This window comes from Mytilus californianus, unplaced genomic scaffold (assembly GCF_021869535.1).
Source record: "Mytilus californianus isolate M0D057914Y unplaced genomic scaffold, xbMytCali1.0.p SCAF_15, whole genome shotgun sequence".
Classification (NCBI taxonomy): Eukaryota; Metazoa; Mollusca; class Bivalvia; order Mytilida; family Mytilidae; genus Mytilus; species Mytilus californianus.
In genome coordinates, this window is record NW_026262637.1 from 16,813,337 (window position 1) to 16,834,698 (window position 21,362).

Consider the following 21,362-nt stretch of genomic DNA (forward strand, 5'->3'; position numbering starts at 1 on the left):
ATCTTCAATCTTCATTAAGAACTTTCCTGAACTTTGGAACACGTTGAGAAATATTGTGCACAGTGATGGGTAGGGGAAGACTCTGGTCCGTTATAAAAATTAATGGGAATACGAAGGGAAAAAAGATAAAATAACCCGTAACCAAGAAGTCCTTTCTAAAATACTAAAGAAACAAAAAATTAAAAATCGAAGACGTACAGGCAACACTGTGGCCAAAATTAGAAAAAGAAACGAAAAACAATCATCAATAATACATGACAATGTACTGCATAAATACCATTGATATAATATAATTCTATTTTACATGTTCCAACTAGTAGTCTACGCGATATTGGCCTTTCTTGGGCCTTCAGTAAATTATCTAAGCCTTCTTTTGATTTATCTTGGATCAGTTGTTTAAACAACTTACCTGCATTTCCTACAATGCATAATTCTTGTTTCATTTAGGCCCTCTGAAGTCAAGGATATACCGAATGTCATTACGTAATATAATTATTTCAATCGTGCAAACTATTTATAATCTTTCAGAAAGTAGTCATTTTTTCAAATAAAAACAACAACAAAATAAGTATTTTAATGATTCCAATGTCAGTGAGGTTAATAAACTGGGATTTAATGATTCTTATATATAAACAGGAAATGATTAGGTATTGAACAACAAGGTAACATAAAGAAGGTAACTTGGCATGAGTGTTTTAAACATGTATGGTTTCTATGAGGAAACATCTGTACCAGGATGACAGATTGTTATCATATGTCAGACGTTGTACGATGCATGCAGGAATATACGCAAAAGTCGATACGTAGAAAATCAATTTTTATTCTGCTTCTCTTTTAAGTTATCTTTTTTATATTTGTTGTTTTGTTTGTTTGCTTAAACTTAATATATACAAACGTATATATAAACAAGTCTAAATTGAATACAACGTTCAAACCTATGATTGCGTTGAATAAAAACCGCAATTTTTATACGTTTGCATGCAAAACAAATTTCTTGGTAGAGGGGTCTAAAAACAGCACAAACAACATTTTCCAAAAGACCAAAAAAGTGAAAAAGTACATTTTAACAAAACGCATTTGACTAGCAGGTCGAACAACGGATGTTCTTAAACCCTGTTGACTGCCATGGCGATTGCCAAATAAACGGATCACCAGATGTAACAAAATGGATCTTAATTATTAAGTTAATACCAAACAGAAAACAATAAACTTGCGGAAAAGATGGTATACCGCAAACATGAGGTGCAAAAATTGGTACACCATATCCGGATTTCGACAATAAATGTCTCTTCAGTGATGAATTTTGAAGAGTCGAAATAGGATGAACGGATTATATAAACCCAAAGGCAAATATAATACAAGCCCAAACGAAAAAAATATAAACAAGTCTAAATTGTATATATATAGATGTAGTTTTTCTTTTTTTCTCTCTTTAAACGAAAACATTGCCATATATTATTGTTCCAAAATGATGACTGGCATCAAATGGACAATGATTGAAAAGAAATGATAAGATTATGAATATAACAACCCAAAACATAGGCTTTAGCCTATTATTTTTATTCCCTTTTGCCTTACCTGTCCTAAAAGGTAAAGTAAGCTTTTCTGATTGTTTTGCGTCCCCCGTCGTGTCTTCTTTTGGTGTTTTTTTTTTCAAAAATTTTCTCGTTTGAAATTGATCGACAAAATTGAAAACATTATCTGTATGTCGGCAATCTCATGTAAAAATATAAATGTTGACGATTTTTGTCCTATTTGTTATTCTGAAGAACCCAGAATGCTGATACGTGTAGTGCTCTGTAACCTGCATAGACATAGACCTCATTTGAGGACAAAAACCACTAAAGTGCTTAGTCCTTTTGATATAAGAAATATTAGTGTGAAAGTTGAAAATAACAGTTTATAAATTGTATGCGTTTCCTGGATTTACCTTCATTGGGAACGCTCAAACCAAATACTGTAAATTCAGAAATTATTGCGATGCTTTTATTATTGCGAAAAATGCGACAGGGTTGTAATCGCAATAATTTAAACTCGCATTTTGAAATTTTGTATATGAATTAAACAGGATTTTTCTCAATATCGCAACAATTAAAATCGCATTTTATTCTAAAATGACAAAATCGCAATAATAAATGCACGCAATCATTTCTGAATTTACAGTATTTGAAAGCCGAGAATGCGAGACTCGAAATACGTGACGAGCTCTAGGACCAAATTGGACCTAAAAATAATACCCAAATCCATAAAAGTCAACTTTGCACGAGGGAGTTGGAATCTTAGTTTCGTAAATAAGTAAATTTATAAACGGATAATTTAAGAAAGATACTTTATAAATCATGTCAGTCCAGAAGCACTGACTACTGGTCGGATGATATCCTTGGGGACTAATAGCCCATCAGCAGCAGTATCTATTTGGTGCTACAAACTTTGTATATAATTTACTAAAAAGTTTTAAATTCATCAGTCAGCCATAACGAAGACCTGTAAAACACAAGTAAAAGAGGGTCAAAATCTATAGCGACAAATGGGAGCCAAGTTCTTTTTTCTTGGAGCTGTTACATCTCTAGGTGTCTTTTTTTAGTTTTTGTATTCATAGGTTGCTGTCTTGCTGGTATTCGTCAAATACCGGATAAGAATATGAATATGTTACTCATTACTGTCATCATTGTAAGTTATTGTTTGTAGTTCTTTGTTTTGTTGTTGATTACAATCGTATGTTGGATTCTATATCAATAAATTAATTCTTAATGGATGAACATCCGCAAAAAATGGATTAATCAAAAAATAATCCAGGTCATATTCTTCACCGTGCATATCCCGATACAGAAAGGTATATATAGATATCTGACCAATTCATAGATTATCACAGTGAAGTATATTTGAGTATCTAACCAATTTATAGACTATCACAGTGAAGTATATGTGAATATCTGACTAATTTATAGACTATCACAGTGAAGTATATGTGAATATCTGACCAATTTAAAGACTATCACAGTGAAGTATATGTGAATATATGACCAATTTATAGACTATCACAGTGAAGTATAGGTGAATATTTGACCAATTTATAGACTATCACAGTGAAGTATAGGTGAATATCTGACCAATTTATAGACTATCACAGTGAAGTAAAGGTGAATATCTGACCAATTTATAGACTATCACAGTGAAGTAAAGGTGAATATCTGTCCAATTTATAGACTATCACAGTGAAGTATAGGTGAATATCTTACCAATTTATAGACTATCACAGTGAAGTATAGGTGAATATCTGACCAATTTATAGACTATCACAGTGACGTATAGGTTAATATCTGTCCAATTTATAGACTATCACAGTGAAGTATAGGTGAATATCTGTCCAATTTATAGACTATCACAGTGAAGTATAGGTGAATATCTGTCCAATTTATAGACTATCACAGTGAAGTATAGGTTAATATCTGTCCAATTTATAACTATCACAGTGAAGTATTATAGGTGAATATCTGACCAATTTATAGACTATCACAGTGAAGTATAGGTGAATATCTGACCAATTTATAGACTATCACAGTGAAGTACTGGTTAATATCTGTCCAATTTATAAAGACCCATAACGTAATATCAATGAGAACATAATAGTATGCACATAGTTGCTAATATCTATGCAATTTGGTCTTTGGCGGATAGTTGTCTCATTGGCAATCATACCAAATCGTCTCATTTTATATGATCAAAGCCGTAGGATAAACGAATATCTACCGGTACCAGTCATCAGAAAGGATAAAAACCTATGCAGTAAGTACCATGAATATATCTACAAGTCGAAGCCCTCAACAAATGATAAAGATCCATACAGCACAGTATATATATGTGAACAGAGTCACGTCACAGTGAGACCCGCAACAACTGATCAAGAATAAAACAACAAGGAAAGCAATAATAAAACAATACAATATATAATTAAACTCATTAAAGATGGAATAAACTCATCATCCTTGTATAACTGTACTTAAGGAAACTTATTCGTATTACTAAGAAAAAAAGAGACTTGAAGTACCGACAATAGTAATCATATAATCACGTCCCGTCTTTTAAGCTATTGGTGTAAATTTAGCTGCTGAAATCAGCTTGGATCTTTATAACAATTACCTTCGAGATTGTATTAAAAGTTAAAAGGATTGAATGTTGATGAAAAAAGCAATGTGGTGAAATTTGTAATTGCACTTATTAATTATAAAACACTTACATACTGATAATAAATATCAAGAACTTATTTTTCACAGCCTCCTTTGATGAGGATAAAAAAGATCTGTTATATATTTAATGGAGCAAGTTATTGGCAATTGTGACGCTTAAAAGCTTCCTTCTATATCTTAAATTGTGCTCTGCGCTGGCAATTGTGCATAATAAAGATAAGATTTACAATAAATAGCATTCAAATTATTCCAATTTCACATCAAAGTGTTCACCTTTATTCTGGAGTACCATTAAGTAGAAAACCTTACTATCTGACATGGTAAAATGTTACGTAAGTTTTTTGAAGTGCCGTAGTGTAACACTGAAAACTTTAATTGTGTAGTTAAGTGAACATATAATCATTTTTCAAATTTGATGGAATGCTCGTTTTAATGATTGATGACTGCAGAGGACGGCTGTGGTTTCTTATTTACTGTAACAGATTATCTTATATTATGCGCTTAATGTTCTTTTGGCAGGTGTCTTTCCAGAAATAACCTTTTGAATAGCCTGTTTAAATTTCACTGAAGAACTTTGCTTTCGCTGTCTTCCTTCTTTCACAGTCCGAGTTTTCCGTAAATCCTTCACTAATGTTTTGAATAAATTTTTTATTGAGGCTACATCCGTCCAATCAGCAGCCGACACTTCACAGAACTGACATCCGATCTCATCTGCCAGTTCGGTGGCTTCATTGGCGGGAACTTGTCTGTCGTGTAAGAGATCACATTTATTTCCAACAAGAATTCCTATGACTGATGTCGAGTTTTTCACTTGTTCAACGAGCCTTTTGAGTCTAAGTATCTCATCAAAGCTATGTCTGTCCGTTATGGAATAAACAAACATAAAACAATCTGCCCAGTAAGCATATCCATCTTTCCAAGCATCTTTTGACTATTCAAAAATAAAAAAGGCAACAAATTAGAATAAAAATAATGTAGATGATATTAAGAGTAAACATTGAAGAGACAGCAACCACCCAAACAAAAATGTATCAAACTCTAAATCTACAGCAATGTCATATTGGGAATGACCCACTCCTTATGTCTCTGCTCTAAAACATGGGAGTTTGTGTTAATGTAATAAATACAAGTACTGAAAAAGACACCTCTACTTTAGATACAAGCTGTGGAATTGGACATTCTAAAACAACATTAAGTTTTTTTGTGTGTGCATTTTTAAAGAAAGGACTGAATTACTCCATATATTTGTATGTACGTTTTCTTGAACGAATTCGATTTGTGTGTATATCTATTCTATATAATACCATCTCCAGTGTATATTACAGAATGAATTAACCTAATATTCCTTACCGAAATTCCTTAATCTGCTTCACTTTAGCCTGCTTTGAATTGTCCATGAAAATTATACCTTTTAAAAAAGGCATTTGACCTTAAATGATTATTGTTCATTCAAAACCTCGAAATAAATCACATTGAAGCCGTGCATCTTAGGGAAATGTTCAAACATATCGCATTCCAGTATTACCATACAAAATCAGACAAGTCATTTAAAATGTCTCCATTAAAGTAAATATTAATGTTGATATATCGAATTTCAATGCTATTTTATTTGTGTATTAACACAGTATAGACATAGACAAAGAGAAATGTATTGGAATTTGAAATATATAGTATAAACGAATACACATATGTTACTTTAAGGTAAAATTCAGTACATTGAGATATTGGTTAATTACGAAGCTATGCATGAAGCACTCCAAAAATCTCAACCATACATGTACCTTTGTTCGCTGACAAATTAGTAAGCTTATCAACAGAGATTTTCCTACCTGTCCTCGATTTGGGGTCAATGACCTTGTTAGCGTTCATAAACAATTATCATGTTCAAATAAAGTATACAACCTTAGTGACATCACAAGAACCATATACCTATTTAAGTGCTATGTAAATACTAATAAAAATTGAACTGACTTAACTCTGTAATACCTTGAACTGGCTTTAACCTTGCCGATAATAACAAAAGTTGCTTTAAATTCATGTTAAATATAGCTTAATAGAAAGAGAAAAAAAACAATATGGCAATACTTCAGTATGTATGGTTAATGTGCTCACACCCTGGGATTGAGAGTTTTAATGTATATTGTCAAATTATTTTGGATGAGCCTATGCTGGTTAGACCAAGGAAGGTGTATAGTTTTAAATATAATGATATATTATATATGACATTCGAAATTACGAGAATTTGAGTCAAATCGGACAAAACATGAATTTGATAGCTAATATACATCTAACTGATTTTTGAGAAAATATCCTCAATCTCGAATAAAAAAATATAACAACACACGCCCATTCCATTTTTCACATAAACATGACATGACTAGTACTTTATTGTGTTAATAAAGTCTGAGTTAAACATACCTGTCCTGCCGTATCCAGTATTTCAAGTCGTACATCATCGTCGTCTACTTTACACGAACACTTATAAATTCTTTCTGAAATTGTAGAAAGATAAAGATTTCTGAACTTACTGCATGTGCAATGATTGAGCCATTATAGTATACAAGGATTGATTAATTAATAGTATAAACCGTTTTCCTTGCACTGTTCAATAAATTGAAAACAAATTGTTACCAAACAACTTTAGGTTATTATCATCCGTTATGTTAAACATCGTGTAAACTTTATGCTGTATATACCGTTTGAACAAATAAATAAAACGTATATTTATAGCATTTTCATTTGTTTACGAAGAGGTAGGACTGGGACATACATTGATATATATTTATACTTTTCCAAGGGTAGGTCATTTACCCCCTGAGTGTATTTAATTTCCTCACAGGATCAAAATATAAAGTTTTTAAACCCCAATGGCTGGAATTTATAGTTCACACATTTTAAACAATTTTACATATATTTTGATAAATTCGAATTGTAATTCGGTGCTATATATTTCTGCCTTTTATAATAAATCATTTTGTACAAAATAGCAAAATTAAGACGTGTTTGTAATATTTTGTATCGAAGACATCTATTTCATCTAATTACATTGTACAAAAATAGATCTATAATTCGTATCTGAACGGCAATAAATTTAAATATTTTCTCTTATAGTTTCTATTTGTCGCATGAATAGAAATTTCTCTTATCAGACTGCACGGAGTGTGATACAAACAAGTGATACGAAAAATGTGTTAATTTCATTGGCTTATCCAGCATCACGAAACGAAATTGCAACATTTTCATTGGCTATTTGTGAGGTCATGGGTGACATTCAAAGGGCAAATCGAAGAACATTTCCTCCATGGCAACGGAGTTGTCTGATTTCTTCAATAAGACACGAAACACTCACTCTTTTTTTGTCAGATTTTATTACATTCTGAAGCATATAAAAAGTTTTTGAATGGCTAATGTTTAAGTTTGACGCAGGAACAGGCTATATGAACTTATTTAGTAACAGCTATTTATTGGTTTCATAACGAGTGAGAATTGGATATCGTTTGATGTATCAAATTCTCACTTGTTATGAAACCTATAAATAGCTTTACTTCAACGGATTGTTTCAGCTTCAACAATTTGTTGTTTCTCAAAGCATATTCACGATATTTGCCCTTGCATGTGGTTAATAATTAAAGATGACGATCTCAAGAGATAATAGGATTCACAATTTATACGATCTCCTTTCTGGTCAAACTTGAAAATTATGAAGTTGCGACTTTATGTTGAAGATAATCTCTAAGTTAGAAAGTGTACATATAGCTAGCTTTTCAGGTAAATGGAGGTGTGTGGTATTTGGCACTGAGGTAACGACCCAACATTACATATAATATAAAACAAAACAAAGCAAGAAAAAAAAAGTATAATAAAAACTAAATGTTTGTGGTAAACACTGGATCTTTAATCTTCGACGTATACAAAATGTATTAAAATTTAGAGAAAATATTTCAACAACTTTTTACTGTCCATGAATTGGATTCAAAAAGTATTTGCAGATTTGCACGAATACCATAGTAATATCAGGTACAAATTAAGAGATATCGTTTGCTGTCTTCAGTTACTTTAAGCAAAAATTAAGAACAAAAGATAAAGAAACATGTGCGTTTTGCAGATTGCTTATCTTATCTAATTACTTTATAGCAATTCAGGTCCAACTAATATGTTCAGAAAAAAAAAAAACATTAAAAAAAAAAACGTGCAATGAGAACACAATACACCTGAGCCATTTAACCTTTGATCTAAGCAGTCTGATTCTAACACCAGACGTGTGATAAACATGTTAAAATGTATTTAAGATTAGTATCTCGTTTATTGGAGAAACTTCAGGCCTTGAAAAAGTTGTGTTGTTGTAACAGATAACATCTCCAACTAAACATGTGTTTGCATTTCAGCTTTGATATCTCAATAAAATCACCGAGAAACGACCATCCTTCAGAACATTGAGAGAATTAGCATTGATAGGCAAATTCACCGTGGATAATTAATGTATAGAGAAAACTATTAATGGAAAGGCGAAAGATACCAAAGGGACATTCAAACTCACAAGTCGAAAATAAATCACAACGCCATGGCTAAAAAAGAAAAAGACAAACAAATAACAGTACACAAAACACAACATAGAAAACTAAAGACTGAGCAACACGAACCCCAACAAAAACTGGTGGTGTTCTCAATGGCTCCGGAAGGGTAAGCAGATCCTGCTCCACATGTGGCACCCGTCGTGTTTTTTATGTTAGCTCAAACATGGTGACAAGTCCAATTCGGTAGGTCACATTCGGGGAAAAGGGGACGGGATTGTAGTTATGACAATTGAAACAAATCCGTTGTCATCTGTAAAACGAATATTCAATAACGGTCAATCAACTCTTGATGGCGTCCGTAAAGCGCAAAAAAGGGATATAATATTGAGAAACGATTAAATTGTGGATTGAAATAAAGTTTGCTGTAAACGTGGCAGAGTATCATAACAGTTTACAAATTATTCAATGAATAAACGTGCTGACTAAATTTGTAATCCTATGTCATGAAATATTATTTGAGGATGTGGTCATTTGTTATTTAGTATATAGGAGATTTGCAGTAAACATCGATGAGATTGTTCATGGCGAGACGTGCATTATCCAAATTAAATCTACATGTAGTGAATATCCGTCTTAGTATTCCTAGCTACATTTACATTTACCAAATGCTACTTCGTTCTTCCATGTTTCGTGCAAAACGTCAAGGTCAAGGTCACTTGCTGAATCTGGTGTCATTCGTTATTTTTTAAGAATGTTGTGTTAAAATGAATATTCAGTTTTGTTCGAAAAACAAATTGATTTACTATATGGTATAGAAATACATGTGTTATCAAAATAAAATAGCTATACATCCCCGGTTTTTCATGAACTAGTCTGAGAATATAGTGAGACTCCACGATACAACCGAAAGTCTTTGACTTACCTAATGTTGGACAATATTCACCAATGAACCGTTTCGTCAGATAACGAACTGTAATCGCTGAAAATGAACAAAAGTTGAAATAAAGATCAACCAAAACATTGGCGTATGTACAATACAGCTAGGGTATATATTGTCAATAATTCTACTTTTCCGTGGTGTGAATACGAACAAACACTGGAAAATTTCTAGATAGCCCCATTTGTCCATCCTACGCGATGGATTGCTATCTATTTTCTTTAATCGTGAGTTTCACATATATAATACACTGATAAATTACTATACAACATTTGAGTGTACAGGAATAGACTGCCAACAGTTGACAAAATGGAAAACTAGCTGACGTTACGGTACTTAAGACCGTCTCATATTTTCGCAATTAATTTATATTTTATAGATATTTTATTGTATGTTTTACTTTCACGACAAAAATGGTCCAAATAGACAAAAAAGGAATTTTGTGCGCACGTAAAACTGATTTCATTTCATCACATAATGTGCCTTTACAAAATCAGCTATCTAGACCTCATGTTGTGTGTTTGTTTGTTTGTTTGTTTACTTTTTTCGGATGAATCAGATGTTTGTATTTGGTGTGGTCTGCTGTACCGTCCAATATTTCTGGAAGTTCTTGCTGTACCGTCCAATATTGCTGGAAGTACTGATGTCCCCTTTTTTGTATTATATTGTTTCAAATATGTTTGAAAGTAACTTATATTTGGTAACAATGTACATTAGTCATAATTTCATAGACGATTTAAATGAATGCGTTTTAACTTCGACTGCACTGTAAACTGTCTTAATCATGAAGGTAAAAAAAAATTCTCCTACTTTTGATGTTATTAATAAAGTGAGAGCCACTTCATAACCGCTTTTTCTTTTCTTCAGAAAATATTCATCAGATGTCAAGAGTTTGCATCAAGATTGACTATTCAACCCAGATATTTTGCACCTTAATGATCTTTTCAAGATAAGAAATGAGTTTTTGTTTCAGTGTTATCTTTGGAATTTTTTAAATCAGGTGAAATCTATATAACAAACTTCCAAGTAATTTACTTCATAACAGATTCTTAATTATGTTGTGTCACTGTATAAATGAAGATCTCACTTTTTTAGATATCTTCAGTGTTGGTATATTTATTTTAGGAAAGTTGAGATGATACGATAACAATATTTGCTACGTTTTTAGTTCTGGAAGGTTACCTACTCACTCACAGCTGACATACAGGTGGTCACATGAAAGGAAATTATCCGTAGCATTATTAAGAGGTAAATTAACAGGTAAATAAATACCTTGGTTTCCTATTTTTGACTTCGTCTATATCCTTTATTTACTTTCCCTCATTTACATAAATTAAAAGCTATTTTGACGGAATCAGTCAAATGATACGTGTACAAAAACATACATTTAAATATACACGTTGTTTAAATTCTGATAGAAAAGTAAACACTCTAAACGTATAAGTATTTAGTCTATTAAAAAGATACGGAAACGAACTCTAAATAACATTGTCGGAAAAAACAAGTTCGGAGGAGGACATACTTTTAAATGAGTCAAGCCTTTTTCAACTGATTTTCGTAGTTTGTTCTTATGTTGGTATGTACGTTACACCACTGTTCCAGGTATGGGGAGGGTTAGGCACTCGCAAACATGTTTAACCCCGCCGCATTGTGTATATACCTGTCCCAAGTCAAGAGTCTGTAATTCAGTAATTGTCGGTTGTCGCTCTCATTATATTTGTTTTTCGTTTATTGTTTTGTACATGAGCCAGGCCGTGAGTTGTATCGTTTGAATTGTTTTCATTTGGTCATTTCGGGGCCATTTATAGCTTATTACTACACATCTTCTATGCAGTAATGGTTTTTGCTTTTTTTTAAGGTCATTCGGTAACCTATAGTTGCTTACATCTACGTCATCTGGTTACTTGTAAAACACTGTTGGTATAAAACATAACCATTATACTATACATGTAAGATTGAGTATAAACTTACAAAACACTATGGGTCTTACACGAATAAAAAAAGCTATTACGTACTTTAATTAAACATGTCTTATATTTATGTTTTTCATAAATTTACGTCTCCTATATTATTGTTACATGTAATTGTATTTATAAATGTAATTGTTATGACAAAATAAAGATTAACTTTTATTTAAACAAATCATCCTTTTGATGCTGAGGAGTTATGTTCATGAATTTAAAAAAATGTGCTCATTGGAATAACTACACGTGTACCCTTTTAATTTGGTTCTGGTGTACTTGTGTTGGTTCAGAGTTATACGAAACTACAAAAATGTATATCTATTATATGTAGGTATATAGATTTTCTCACTTCATAGAATCGAAGTGATTGGGATGTCTGAAAGTAAAATAAGTATGCGCCAGTTACATTTCCCCAATATTACTTTATTGGGTGATTTGAATAAATACTTGCTAGGATTTATAACATGGACACATACCTGTTTTTCCAACGCCTGCACATCCAACTATTGCAATTTTACATACATCCTTAATGTCGCTTCCATTTCCACGATTAAAACGTGAACCGTTGGAAGACATCCTCGTAATGAAAGTTTATAATCCAATAAATATTTCAAATCATGTAGATCTCATTAAAATTTTCACATGTTCATAAGACTATAATAAAAGTCAAAAACACTTTGTAACAAAGTTGAAGTAAATCAGTTCCAAACTACTGAACCGAGACTGTAGCAAAAAGTAAGATGTCAACTTTGTAACCAATCTGCTAACCCTATGGAAGTAACTGTACCCTGATTTGGATCTTCTCAACACCTGTAATCACTAACACCTTGAACAGGTAAATCTGATAAGACCTGTAAAGATAAATTCTTCGTGTATTGGGTTACTTTGAAATTTTCAAAACAAAACCCCAACTTTTATGTTTTCTGAACGTGTCAAAATCGAGATAAATTTCAAAATAATTTAATTTCTGTCTACGATAGTCTTAAGGCTATTTCCTAAAACACGAGTGGTTTGTTCTAAAGATTTAAAACTGTTCAATTAATATTGTCGTATAATCCATGTTCCTAACCAAACCATGAGTACGTTGTATTTACTTTGTGTATAGTTTGAACAAACATCGTCAATTTAGCGGTTAATTTCATTGACAAGATGTTCCGTCTTTAAGCCCACCTGCGATAACCTTCTCACATTTGTAATTAATCATCTTCGAGATTTGTCTGTTGTTTAATGTAATTTTACTACGGTCTGGTATCGGTAAACATTGAAATGTTTAAAGTTATATGAAATATTTTAATTATTTACACTTGATTTTATTTACACGCACTTCTCGAAAGTCAGCTTTAGTCCACTTTTCCCGAACTATTTTGGCTCTAAAGATATTTGCACTGTATGAAATCAATATGAAATATAGCTTCTATTTATAAATATCACAGAAATACATACATAAATTTAAATGCACTTTTGATGTGCATTTAGTTTTATTGACGACGGCTGTCTATTTTAATAATCAAACGGAAACAATTACATAAAAGCGAAAGGAATGCATAAAATGGTCCTAAATAATGATTACTCCCTTCTCAGTTAAACAAACTGTTTAGCATTTAGTTTTAATTTGTTTCACTAACTTTTATTTTTGTCATACAAGTCTACATTGTAGCTCTTCCATTTAAGGTCGTATGTTTAGTTTAATGAAGGAAATTCGGTCGGAAATTTTAAACAGCGCCTTTTTGTTCTAAAATTTACATAAACTGTTGCAGCGGATTAGCTATAGACTTTTTCGCCCAAGCGGCGCAAATAATTAAACAACACTAGTCTTAATCATTCAATCGTAATGAAATAAAAAAATGAAAACAACACGATATAATTTTCATGCGTACGAAGCGCTTTTCTGGATTTACCTTAATCAGGGACGCTCACAGCCGAATATTTAAAAGCCAAGGATGTATAATAACCTAAACAGTTGAGGAACTATATAACCATAAATTTTAAGGACATAAAAACATAGCCAAGTTCATCTAAGGTCAACTTTGCCTGAGGGAGTTGAAACCTTAGTTTCTTATAATTTCAAAATTTATTAACGGACAATTTTAGAAAGGTTTGTTATAAATGATCATGTCAGTACCGAAGTACTGAAGTGATATAGTATCCCAACGAATGTTTTGGATACAGTTTATATAGATTACCAGAGTGATGATCATATCCTAATTATAAATGAATATTTTTAGTTCTGATTTACGCTGTAACATTGCATCACAATATTGATTACGCCAGCTTCTTACGTATCATTCAAAGTCTTCAGATAACTAGTAGTAATACATAATGATAGTTAGAAAAGAAGTTAATGGTAGCATCAACCTTAAGTTTTTCAAACCAATCGAGATAGTTGTAATCTTTATGAACTACAATTTTATTGTAAATAGGTTGGCTGAAATAGCATTTAAAAACGATACATTGATTGATTTATTATATTTTTACTATAATATCTTATTTGTTTATTTTCTATTTTGAAAATTAGACAACATTTAATGGAAGCAACAAGAATTAGATGAAGTGAATTAAAACGTTATTTTATAAACATTCAACACAATTATAATTCTAGTAAGATTTCTAAGATTCAGATGAGCTGCATACTTTGACCTAAATACCGTGCAGACCATTCGTCACAACTCGGCCGATTCCGTACCTTCATCTAAGGAGAGTAGCGGATTCACCCGAGGATTGCCGATTGCGCCGTGCAGACAACCTTTCCAAAGAAGAAATCAAATTACCAGAAACTTAAAATCCCAGTGAAAGAGGGCCTTAGTCTACCAGTTAAATCTTACCCAACAATCACCTTGAAACGCACCGTGATATTATATACATGTAAATAAAATGCTTATATGATTATTTCATAAAATTAATATACCCAACAAAAGACCTGGAGCCGTGGTGTGGTAATGCACTAGACTATTTCTTGTTATTTATCATCAAGAGATATGCTTATTGCCTATAAGTGGTAATGCCTATTGTTTATGAGTATAAATCTATGGTTGTGAATTATGGTTTTAAAAGGAAGAAGAAACAAAAATAATCCATACATGATTATTGCATGGACGCTTCACACAGAAGATGTGTATCAGGTCTAAACGGAATGTAAAAAGTTTCAGATTTGATGTGATAAAAATTAAAATTCCATGAACGATTACAAAACATCTAGGGGGAAAACAACACATTTTAAACACACATGTATGCACCTTTTAAAGATTGCATAAGTTCATTAAGATGTACAATTTCTTATCAGTTAAATAAATGACGGCAACAGGAGCAGAGCTTGTCTCGAGGTAATTAACCAAGCACCTCATTCATATAATTAGTATCTATCGACTTACTGGGATGCTGGCAACAGTTTGGCTCAGCACCATCTGTTTGACTCTACAGATCTACACGCACTGATAATTTATCATTACGAACATTAAAATTTATACCATCATAATTTGAAAAAAGCTACACTCCACACAGTATTGCCGAAATATAGGTATTGTAAATAGATAACCCTGACAGTGAATGTAATGAAAAATACCCATGATGTGCAATGTTACCTCAAACTGTAATTTGAATTTTAATCAGTCTGACATACTTAAGATATAGAATCAAAGATTTCTCCCATGGTGAACTAATGAGTTCAAACTTATAACATAACAAGATTTGGATGTCAAGATACCAGTTAGATATAACCTGTTCAAATCATTTACAATTTTTTAAATCGAACATTACAACCAAAATATGCCTTGCAGTTGTGAACAAATAGAATAAGTGAAATTGAATTTTATTAAGATTTGAGTTGAAGTATAAACGTCCTTTGTGAGTGCAGGTAAATATGGAGAGAAAAACAGCTTCTGACAATTTCCTGGAATAGGATAACCAAATAAGATATGATTGGAAGAGATGTCGTTTGGGGTGTCGAAACCAGAAAAATGAAACAACTTCTTAAACTTATTAGCCTCCATTGCATGCATATTAGTATAATTAATTATAGATTTTTGATATCATAGTAAAATACTTCAGAATAAAGCTTCAATTTTGTGATTAAACCACAACATTAACATGATTAACTGTATGCCACATCTGTACATGAGAGAGAATAAATTTTAAATCTATTGTAAGGTACATGGAACCATGGGACGTAGGGCTCTTTCATTTTGTTTGTCAACTCAAATAGATATAGGAAGATGTGGTATGAGTGCCAATGAGACAACTCTCCATCCAAGTAACAATTTATAAAAGTAAACCATTATAGGTCAAGGTACGGCCTTCAACACGGAGCATTGGCTCACACCGAACAGCAAGCTATAAAAGGCCCCAAAAATTACTAGTGTAAAACCATTCAAACGGGAAAACCAACGGTCTAATCTATATAAAAACGAGAAACATGAATGTACTATAATAAATCGGGTAACATAATTGAGGAACACAAAAATTGAAAATTAAGGTAGTATATTGATATTGGGGTGTAGGCAAAATATTGCAGCATTATTTCATAATTTGCCAAATTGCAGTTTATATCGTACTAGTTTCAAAGATACAAATCTTTACTTTTTTCAAATACTGATATATAATAAAATGTATAGTGCAAAGAACTTGGTTGTGAAAAATTGACACGTTTTGTACATTGTAACGAGTACACGAGGGAAAGCGTTATTGAGTTAATGAAAAATGAAATAAAACTAAAGACAGAATCGAAAGAAAAAAGGAGAAAATTATAACTCCCATATAACGCTTTCAGAAAATTAAAAGAAAATAGGATCATCGAACTCTTTGATCTTGCTGTGGTACAAAATAGAAACATTCATTGTAGATCTTCATTCCTTTGTATAATTGATTTATCTGAGCTTTCTCCCATTACAATATAAATATAAATTTTGAATTAAAAAATGTATAGTAGAGATAATAGGATACAATTATATAATTTGTTTTATCTAAATGAAAACGTTTACAAATTAATGAATTGCATTAATGCCTCAAAATTTGTACGTTTCATTACAAATATTATTATATAGACCGATCGTCTTGTACCATTTTACGATCCAAGATGGTGAAAGACCCGTATACTATCTTAAAGAACCATACTGTTTATTCTTTGAGTCCATAGCTATAGAACGACTAATCTGAAAAACCTTAAGATCCTATGTAACCTTACCTTAAAGAAATAAAACATTATGTAAAGATTTCATTTAATAAAGATAAACTTTAGTTATCATGTTAGTACATCGCATTGTGGATTAAAAAAACACGCTCAGACACGCCATTGGAGAAGGCTATTTAAGGTCACTTATTCTAACCAAAATGTCAAATTAGGAAATTATAATTATTATAATACTGTATTCTCGTTGAACAATATTGATGAATGGCTAGTAAGGAAATAGTTTTTGTAATTACGTATGAGCGTTCTTTTTATTATTCCAAAATTAGCCTTAAGTTCAAACAAATTCAATGAAAACAATCCAATATCCATTAGTAAAAAGACCGGAAACATTTAGTGAATGCGTCAACGAAAAAAGATCTTTCATCGTTACGTGTTTATAGGTCCGTAAAGAAGCCATCTGACTTAAACATTTTGTTAACCCATGCGCAATATGATCCTATATGTTTCATGGGTCTTGTGGTTGAAATCTAGATGATTTTGTCAACTTTCACCCAAATCTCTATATTTGTTTAATTAGATATGTAAAATCAACTCTTAACTTGTATAAAAAAGATCGACAAAAATCATAGTATTTACTTTAATCTATGAGTTTGCATCAATCTTAAACATTTTCTATCTAAAAAAAAATAGACTTAAAATCGGGGCTTAATAAGGCCCTTGTCTCACTTACCCCTATTAAAACCTTTAAAACCTTTAAATCATCTAGCTTCACGAATCTCTTAAGCCCCCGTCACACTAGACCAAGACCATGAAGATCCCACTACGATCTATAAAAAATAAGATCGCGGTGAGATCGTGGTATGGTCGACTTGAATATTGAATATTTCATAGTTTTAACGTTCATACCACGACCTTGCTATGATCTTATGATTTTGCTACGATTCTGGAGTCGGTTTCACAAAAAAACTTACGACTAAGATTGATCGTAAGTATACTGGAGTAGGTTTCATAAAAAAAAACTTACGACTAAGATCTTAGTCGTAAGTATTTTTTCTAGTTACGATCTTGTCACGCTCTTGCTACGTCTAATAAGACCTTACCACGACTTTCACGTCTTACGCTCTTCGTTTACTCGTGTGTGTTCATGGTTGAACTACAGGTAGATGTTATTGCATTCGTTTTTTATTTTTATATCAACAGAATGAGGTCATGCAACTTTCGTGGCTAGGACGTAGTAGTATCGTAGTAAGGTCGTACTAAGGACGACAAGCGCGTAGTAGCAGCGTACTATTGTCTTCCTATAATCGTAGTATAATCGTATCAATATCGTAGTAGAAGCGTAATAAAGACGTAGTGAAATCGGGAAAGTCGCAGTGAAATCGTAGTAAGGTCGCAGCGAAACCATTGGCTTACCGATTGCACCACGTTTTCAATACGATGCTTCTACGACCATCTCGATCGTACAACGTCCTTATTACGACCTTCCTACGCCGCTTCTAATACGACTAGTTTTGGCCACGATTGCACTACGATTTTTTTTTTAGCATGTTCAAAGTTGGTCGTGGACCTCCACGATCATGAAGACCTTGGCAAGTCCTTACTACGACCTTACATCGACCACCACGATCTTACTACGACTTCAATTTTTTTTTCATAATTTCTTAGGTCGAATTGGGATCGTGGTCCTAGTGTAATGGGGGTATTAATAATAAAAACACCATAATGTAATTTTTTTTTATAATTATCCCTTTAGACAAACTGGAGTTACAAGACTAATGTATAAAGGGAAGTCCTGCTGCACTCGCATATTTATCGATGACATTCCCATAATTTTGGAATATTAAAATCTATTCTGAAATCTTTAGAGTCTCATAATAGGATGAAGAATTATTTAAAGAATCTGAAAAGTTTCATTAGAAGAAACTTGCGATATTGCGAGACGTGCTTACGGACTGGCGACTAACCGTTTTTCATAACACGGCGAATGATATAATGGTTAATTAATATTTCTACCATGCCATCGGATTGTCTATGAACTATGGCATATATATATTTATAGACAAATGATAATTGATGAACATAAAAACAAAAGCGAATTTAAAATAACAGGCAAATTATTTATACGTAAATTTCAATTTGATGAAATGTGAATAACAGTTATGTTTATTGTAAATTGTATAACAATATAACCATTGTACATACTTTAAAAATACTACCAGATAAGAAAATCGTATGTAGATTTCATTAACTTTTCTTCATTGAATTATTCAGACGATATCATTATTTCATGAAATAAAATTAAATATTATTTATATTTATCCACAATATAAACTAACCTGATGTTGAAATTAGAACTTAGGGTATCCATATGCCATGTTCCTTTTTTTCAATATTCTAGTCCGATTAAATCAAAACATACCAGGCGTAGTATATCTCTCCATATATTCTGTGTATCGAATGAATATAAATACCTTAAACTTTGTCTATCTTATCTCTCTAGGTAAGTAATCCATCCTTGTTCAGTTGTTGATAAACCTTTATCCATATCGTTTTCTTGTTTCCGCCCTCGGATTAAATGCCAAAATCAAGATCAAAACTCAGTTGATTTTGATGAAGATAAATAAATGAGTGTAGATATTATATTGAATATGCTATTGGAAATAAATTGATTTTTGATGACTTTCATAATGCATAACATACATATTAAATGAAATAATGAAAAAAACCCAGGTTTAATTGTCCAAGAATCAATATTACGATTATGAATGTATGTATATATTTAAAAATAAGGAGATGTGGTATGATTGCCAATCAAGCAACTAACCACCAGAGATGAAAAGACGTGGATGTAACCGAATACAGATCATCTAAGACCTCAACAATGAGCAAAGCCCAAACTAATCTAAGCTTTTTAAAAATACTCCGTCATGAAAAATGTGAATCAAGAAAACCATCGGCAGGATTATATCCTGGTTTATATCACAATATGGATTCCCTTGTAAATTAATTTAAACAATTATGATCAACTGTTTTTCTTAATTTAAACTAGTATAATTATGTAAAACTGGCTGCTTTACACCTTTTAGATCTTGTTTAGGAAGTGTTTCTGTGTGTGGAGAAATAGTTCACACATTTCAGATCTTGTTTAGGACGTGTTTCTGTGTGTAGAGAGATAGTTCACACTTTTAAGATCTTGTATAAGACGTGTTTCTGTTTGTGGAGAGATAGTTCACACCTTTTAGATGTTGTTTAGAATGTGTTTCTGTGTGTAGAGAGATAGTTCACACGTTATAGATCTTGTTCAGGACGTGTTTCTGTGTGTAGAGAGATAGTTTACACTTTTTAGATCTTGTTTAGGAAGTGTTTCTGTGTGTGGTGAGATAGTTCACACTTTTCAGATCTTGTTTATGACGTGTTTCTGTGTGTGGAGAGATAGTTCACAAATTTTAGACGTGTTTCTGTTTGTGGAGAGATAGTTCACATCTTTTAGATCTTGTTTAGGACGTTTTTCTGTGTGCAGAGAGATAGCTCACACCTTTAAGACCTTTTCTGTGTGTGGAGAGATAGTTCACACCTTTAAGATCTTATTTAGGACGTTTTTCTGTATGTGGAGAGATAGTTCTACCTTTTAGATCTTCATTAGGACGTGTTTCTGTGTGTGGAGATCTTGTTTAGGACGTGTTTCTGTGTGTGAAGATCATGTTTAGGACGTGTTAAGATCTTGGTTATGACGTGTTTAGATCTTGGTTATGACATGTTTCTGTGTGTGGAGATCTTGTCTAGGGGGTGTTTAGATCTTGTTTAGACGTGTTTCTGTGTGTGGAGAGATAATTCAATCTAAAAAAACTGTTTCATCGGATAATAATCCTTTATAGTAGTTTATGCATATACAAATATATCTTATATAGGTGATTGTGTTTTTTAAGTAAAAGTATGAAAATCTAGAATAATCATGCTGTATATGTGTATAGTATCACTATGAGTTCTGAATGTTATGGTATCCATAGAATTTAATTATGACTTGTTGTTACATGGATCTATATTTCATTTATATGTTGTTTAAATATATTATTGTCTGTATTTGGATCACGCCTCTATTGTGCTCTTTCCAATAAATATTGAATTGAAATTTCTTAATACATGTAGTGAATCTTTATTCCTTTCATTTTCTATTTTTATCCTTTTTACACCAGGAATATGCATGCACCATTTGCCACTGGACGTAAAGCATACAACAATTAATCAAGCAATAATGAAACTCAACACTTGTTGATATTTCAATAAATTAACAAAGAAATTTGACATTTCTAGCAAATATTGATCTCTTTCCAAAGAAACTTAACGTAATAGAACTTAACCAGACTTTTTGGTGTCTGTAACGCCTTTAAGCTAAAAGAACGAACAATGAATAATGCCGGTATTGTCTCAAAAAAAATTAAGTTATTTTCAATTTACGACAAATGCATCTAGATAACTGAATTTTAAAGATAAATCGGGACATCACTTTATATACTATTTCAAAAAACATACTGCAAGAAAAAAAAAGAAAAGATCAAATCATTGTTGATATCAGCATTTTTTATAAGGATGGTCATCTTTTGATATGTAAATACTAGTGTCATTTTTTTTGTAAATTCG

At 32.0% G+C, this 21,362-nt stretch overlaps 1 protein-coding gene across 1 annotated transcript; it reads right to left on the bottom strand.

Moving 5' to 3' along the window:
* Window positions 1-3,931: 3,931 nt before the first annotated feature.
* On the bottom strand, window positions 3,932-19,369 carry LOC127725536 (ras-related and estrogen-regulated growth inhibitor-like). Its single transcript, XM_052232590.1, has 5 exons — window positions 19,061-19,369; window positions 12,079-12,453; window positions 9,624-9,680; window positions 6,606-6,679; window positions 3,932-5,118 (listed from the first exon to the last, which is right to left on the bottom strand). Exons 2-5 carry the CDS (start codon window positions 12,176-12,178, stop codon window positions 4,681-4,683), a joined length of 669 nt encoding a protein of 222 aa, XP_052088550.1. The 5' UTR covers window positions 12,179-12,453; window positions 19,061-19,369; the 3' UTR covers window positions 3,932-4,680.
* Window positions 19,370-21,362: the final 1,993 nt, after the last annotated feature.

What these genes read in the sequence shown, in the direction of transcription:
- LOC127725536 (XM_052232590.1), bottom strand. Translation starts at nt 12,178, where the DNA reads ATGTCTTCCAACGGTTCACGTTTTAATCGTGGAAATGGAAGCGACATT. An exon ending in TGAATATTGTCCAACATTAG is followed by an intron (nt 6,680 to 9,623) that starts GTAAGTCAAAGA and finishes CTACAATTTCAG; the next exon opens with AAAGAATTTATAAGTGTTCG. An exon ending in TACTGGATACGGCAGGACAG is followed by an intron (nt 5,119 to 6,605) that starts GTATGTTTAACT and finishes ATTTTTGAATAG; the next exon opens with TCAAAAGATGCTTGGAAAGA.